At 48.6% G+C, this 6,000-nt stretch overlaps 1 protein-coding gene across 5 annotated transcripts in view; it reads right to left on the bottom strand.

Annotated features, from left to right (window-relative positions):
- Nucleotides 1-308: 308 nt before the first annotated feature.
- The window catches only part of LOC119437472 (uncharacterized), a 258,469-nt gene continuing 252,777 nt past the window's right edge, over nt 309-6,000 (bottom strand). For all 5 annotated transcript variants that reach the window (XM_049660595.1, XM_049660594.1, XM_049660593.1 and 2 more), the window contains 2 exons: nt 4,497-4,636; nt 309-3,777 (listed from right to left, as the gene is read on the bottom strand). In XM_049660595.1, coding sequence (XP_049516552.1) covers nt 1,428-3,777; nt 4,497-4,636 — 2,490 coding nt within the window. In that variant the 3' untranslated portion in view covers nt 309-1,427. The remainder of the gene's footprint in view (nt 3,778-4,496; nt 4,637-6,000) is intronic.

The following is a 6,000-nucleotide window of genomic DNA, read 5'->3' as shown; positions in this document are numbered from 1 at the left end:
CTTTTTCGCAAACATTCGCTCACGCACTGCTAAAAAAAAAGAAAGAAAACAAAGTGGAACAGGAACATCCGTGCATTTTATAACACGTACTTTCGTTTCGAAAGACTATTCGCTGTATTCGTTCAGTTTACAGACCGATCCCCACCCTCTCTAACATATGTTTACATGTTCTTGTAACACATTTTCCTCTACTCGGATGCCGTAAAAGCGAAGCCAGTGCGTAACTGATTGACAGGCTGGCAAATGCGTATGCTGGTCGTGAAGCTTTTTGCGAAGTCCGCTCACGCTGACACAGGAAAGACACCAGCTTCCAGAATCAATTTTATTACTTAAGCGATGGTGTAAAGTGCGCTTTATTTTCATCTTTAACACGTCTCGATTAATAAATACAGAAATGGCAGTAGGGCCTCGTCATAAATCTGTCAAAGGCAGCGAACACTGTACGCTTTAAAACAAAACAAGCAGTCTATGCAGCGCAAGGTTTCTTCAAGGGAACAAAACACACTGTAAACGAGAATAACACGGAACAAAGCTACCAGTATATGCACTATTTTACTCCCGTTTGTGTTGATTTGAACTGGCCGCCTAAACGACGCAAAATGGCAGTAAAACCGCTCACGCAGGCAGGCTTTCCTTTAACACCGTACACAGTGACTCGCGATATTTCGAGCACTTGAGTTCGAACGTTATTTATACATACGTTCGGATTCAAGTACCGCCAGAAGCATTCGATATTTTAAACTTGGGAGACTGGCGCCGTCATACGACTCCATTTCCAAGCTTCCCCTTACGCTCTCAACATATACACAAAGCTGTACTGACACATACTGCTGAAGTGGAAGCAGTTTGATTATGGCAAGCTTTGTAAACTACTTTATTTTTAAAAATTCTGAAGTAGACGCCACAATTAGCACTTTATGCACAGATGTATAGTTCCTATGAGTCTTACATTGTACCTAGATCAAAAGCCAAAATTATACGAGTAAAGTTCGTGAAAACCAACCAAGGAAGCTCGTCCTCTTTGTTAAGAATGGAAAGCGTTGGATCTTATGGGGAATCACACGAGATAATGTGGCAGCCGCTGCCTGAAAATTTATGCCAGACGACACTCTGCTTCATATGTTACAATATCTCGATGCACTCTCGATTCGTCACCAATCAGTTGCAAGAAGCACACAGGCAAAAAAAAAGAAAAACAACAACAAGCGGTTAGTTCGCTGCGCAACATTTAGTTCTGTTGTCGTCAGTCGCATTCACTGCGTGGTTTGGGAGCTCCTGGATTCGAGTTAGGCAGCACGCACCATCGGTGCACTTTCCATCCTCTTGTGGCACAGTATCACTCGTGTGAAAGCAAGTCTTACGGGGGCAGTGGTGCGCCACTACGCACGAGAAGTTAGCGCCGACGCGGCGACTTGCAAGTTGACTGATCATCGCAGCCAGTCGTAGATGTCCTGCTCAGTGATGGACTTTATTTCTTCCCTGCCATCCATGCTGGGCGCCCGTTCCAGGCCTCCCGTCCTCACGACCCTCGACGTCTGCATCCTCATGTGGTCCGACGTGATCCTGCTTTGGCTGCCGGGCAAGTCTTCGAAGTACTGCCTCGAAGAGCGCTCCACAAACGTGCGACTGGCACCCTGGGAGCCGCCGGGCCCGAATCTGCCGCTGGGAATGTCAAAAGTAGCATCGCTGCGAGCGTCGTCTGTGTCGACAGCTGGAGCGGCAGTCATCCTCTCGACGACAGGCAGGTATCCGTCGATAGAAGCCCGGCCCTCGACGCTGGGGATGTCCTCAAGAAACTCAGACGTGGCTCGGTCGGTGATGCTGAGACCTGTCCGCACAGTGTCATCGCTGGAGATAGACTCGCGTTCGAGACGCGAGAAGTCTACGTCAATCTCAGTCATAGACCTCATGTCGAAGTCGCCAATCGAGTTGGACCGGTGTGATTCTGGCAAGGACCTCAGGTCAGCTGGGATGCCAGCGCCCGAGAGCACGTGCGGTAGCGACGATTTCCGCCTCTGTTCTTGGTTCTTGCGGTAACGCGGCGGTCTCACCTCAGGCGGGAATTCAGCCTGGATGGGCGGATGGAGGTGGTCCGGGTGCGTGAGGACACGTATGATAACGTCCCACACGCGGCGTTCGAACATGGCCTCATACCGGAAGTCGTGACTGATTCGGACGTACTCCTCCGTCGTCGTCGCCTCGTGCACGAGCGTCCGGAAGACGTCGTCGACGGTCACGAGCGTCCTCCACTTGGTTTTCACGTCAGGCGTAAGTTCTTCAACACCTTCGACAGGTGGTGGGGTAATCACCCTGTTTAGAACGTCCCACTGGGGTGGCGATGTGGTGCGCGGTATCTTCGGCTCCGGTGAAAAGCTTGTCCGGAGGTGGTGGTCGGCAGTGGTTGTGGCAGTGCTGCGATGTACTTCTGTTGTGTCCTCTTCCCAGGTTCGTCTGTCTGTGTACGGCGGCTGTCCAGAAGGCGACCTTGGAGGAGCTGGCGATCCCGGTGCGGATGGTCCTTCATCATCCGGCGAGTAGTGCCTGATAGTCACGTCCCAAGAGGGCGGTGTCGTCGGAGATTTCACGAGCTGTTCTGTGGTATCTTTCGTCGTCTTCACGACATGCTCAGTGGCAATAGTCTCGTGCTCCGTAGTCACGAACACCTCGTCAATATTCTTGACGGTGATTTTCGGTTTACGCGGAGCTAACGCCGTTTCGGGAATGGCAGTGATCTCGGACACGGAAGAATCCGGAGCCTCGGACGGCACCGCCAGAGTACGCAACTTGTCCTGGCGGCGTTTTGTCACGTCCTCGCGGAGATCTGTGTCGTCCTGTTTGGTGACAAGGTAGTCTGTGAGAACCTGGGTGGTGCGCTTGGGTTTTCGGATGAGCGGCTTCATATCGGCGGCAAACTCGACTTCCGAGTGAGACCAGTCATCGTTGTCAGGGATGCTGCCATACAGCGACGGTGGTCGAGGCTCTTCCTTCTTGCGAACCTTGGTGTAGACTGGAGGCTCAACCCTGTACGCGGTCGGAGGCGCAGCGACCACACGAGACACAGCCGCGTAGCTCTTCTCCACAGTCTCAGTGTCAAGCTGGTCTTCGCTTTCGGATATTGCCTGGAGTTGTTGTTGTTTCGCTGAGGCTGCCTTAAGGATCATCTGCGCCTGTTGCAGAGACGACACTGATTCATCGCGTTCTTGATCCATCGGATATGGCTTCGCTTTGGCCCTGGGTATGGACGGCTTGTAGACCGTGGCTATCTGGACCGAAGACAGAGACTCGGCTCGTTCAGCGTCCACCGGGTATGGCTCGGCTGCAAAGGCGGCATTATCGTACTGCTTCTGTACAGGGACAGCCGACACGACGACGTGTCGCTGCTCCACGACCTCTTCGGCGTCCGACGCTGAGGACGGCGACTCGCTGGGGTAATCTGATGGTATCGTCTCGGACCGCTGAGCGGAAACAGGCGTGAGCAGAGCAGCTTCTGAACCGGAAGTGGAGGCGGCCATTGCGCGTGGTATGCGAATAGGGTCAAACATAGACATTGTGCCCATGGTTGAGCCACTGAGCTTGGTGATCTCTGAAGCGGGTGCCGAGGAGATGCCCTTCTTCTTCTTGACCACCTTGATGTTGCGTTTCTTCAGGCAGTAGTAAGCGATTCCTATGCCCAGCAGTAGAAGCGTCAGGAACAGCAACGCGCATATGATGAGGAGCAACTCGACCTCGGAGAGTTTCGGGTGCTTCGTAGCCGGCAAAATTGGCGGGGCTTCGATACTGCGTGGTGGGAAATAAAAACAAAAACGTTCACGTTAAGGGGGAAGCAACTTGAAATCGTGTGAAAGTGTGCACAGCCCGCAAGCACAATGCACACTATAACAGAACCCGGTCATACTTCAACGTTTTATCACTGGCTTTACTCAACAATAAAACATAACAAAAAAAAAAAAACGTTTCGCCACCCGCATAGGTGGCGAAACGTCTATGTTTTTGTTATATTTTATTGTTGAGTAAAGCCAGTGATAAAACGTTGAAGTATGAGTTCCCCTGTCTTTTGGAACAATTTTTCAAGAACCCGGTCAAAGCGGCAAAATGGTTGAGCTGTCATTTTCACCTGAACCTGATTTGCAGTTCGCTCACTTAAGTTGCACGCATAGAAGTTCCAAACGAAAGCTCTTGTGATAAATTTTCACGTCTGCGGTAAACAAAATTGTTGACGCAGTGGCCAACGACATCATTCCTAAGGCAGATCATTTCTAGTTAGACACACTTGTTTTTTAATCTGGAACATACCGCGAAAGAAGATAGTTTAACTCGTTTAAATCAGTTTTAGCTAGCATGGGGAGAATTACGACATGCCATGGAAAAATGAGTCAATTTAAATCTTAGTAGGAGTTACAATTTTGTACAATGCTCCCGATACATGTGTATTCGTGTTTTGCACTTTATCGTCATTACGACGGACCATGTGAGTATAGGCTTATTCTCATACTCACATAGGCGCTATCACGTTGGTAGGCGGTGGCGCCAGCGGAGGCGGGTAGCGGCAGATGATAGTCTTTATTTCATCTTCTTCGAGCTCCAGGGACCGATGGAAGCGTACGATGATATTGTTGATGAAAACTCGTGGGGCCTCCTGCGAACGAAAAGGAGCGGTGAGGCAATAAAAAAATCATTTGATTTAATAGGATCTGTCAAGAAAATTACGAACAGAACAGGAAGACTATGGCGTTGAGGTCAGGCAGCCGTGCTAGCTTAGATGATAAACACTAAAAATACAAGCGCTGTTTCGTCGTTCCTCATACGAATGATACAATCGCAGTTGGCCCGCATCGTTTTTTTTTTTTCGTCTTCAAGGTGATCTGGGCCATAGAAGCTCTCTATCCCATGTAGCACGAGCGCATTTCTGTTCCCTTCGAGGAAAGAATCAGGCATCAGGCCGTTTCAGGCATGGAATTATGACACGTTTCAAACTTTTACAGCTTGTGCAATAGATGAAAAAAAAAGAAATTTGCCCATAACAAATCATGACGCTCGTTTCAGCGCCGCACGATCCCTTGAGGTACTGAATATTTTCAAGGAACGTACACAACACCAAGCTGGTTAATCGTGGTCAAATACTTCGTTGCTCAAGTCACTGCGTTGAAGAACTGCTTGGCCTGTTTTTGTAAGCCAAACAAGGCTCCCAGTTTCCGGCCAGGTGCAAGAGTCTCAAGAGGAAGCGTGCGCGTACTTCTTGCCAATAATGCGAGTTTATGACATGCAGTTCAAAATGAACGTCATGGCATAAATTTTGTGGCTGATATCACGATCTATGGAGAGACCTCAACAGTCACTTCCTGGAGGTGCGAAAGCGCGTCTTTCAACTTGAGGTTGAAATCTGGGTCTTTCTTTAGCATGTGGGAGGACAATAGGAGCAAATGTGACACAAGTTTGGCACTAATTCGTGCAGTTGCTAATATATTATTATTATTATTATTATATATATAGTAGTAGTAGTAGTAGTAGTAGTAGTAGTAGTAGTAGTAGTAGTAGTAGTAGTAGTAGTAGTAGTAGTAGTATTCAAAGATACTGCCATCTTGCACAGCAAGACAGAACAATTTGCTTTAGGTATATTGCAAACACATAAAAAGAGGAGAGTAGGAAGCTGGTTACAGTAATAGTAGTAATAGTAGTGATAAAAAGGAAGAAAGGCAGGGGGATTACTAGACTTTGTCCAGTTTGCTACCCTGCACGTGAGGAGGAAACGAAAGAAAGAAAGAGAGAAGACACGAGTTTTGATTGCACTTTCACATGCACTAAGCCAGGTTCAGCATATCTAAAATTGGGCACTCAAGTATGTCGCCTTCAGCTACAACAACGCCAGACTCTCCAGTGTGTTTTTTTTTTTCTTATGCTGAAGGTTAAGCTGAGGAGGTGGCCTGACGCCGTAAAGGGAAGGATGGAGATAACACGCTTTTTGTATTTTCACTCTTCTCGCAGTAAAAATTCATTTGGAGT

This window comes from Dermacentor silvarum, chromosome 1, assembly GCF_013339745.2.
Source record: "Dermacentor silvarum isolate Dsil-2018 chromosome 1, BIME_Dsil_1.4, whole genome shotgun sequence".
Lineage (NCBI taxonomy): Eukaryota > Metazoa > Arthropoda > Arachnida > Ixodida > Ixodidae > Dermacentor > Dermacentor silvarum.
Note: the sequence above shows the minus strand (reverse complement) of the source record. Positions and strands in the feature narration are given on the sequence as shown.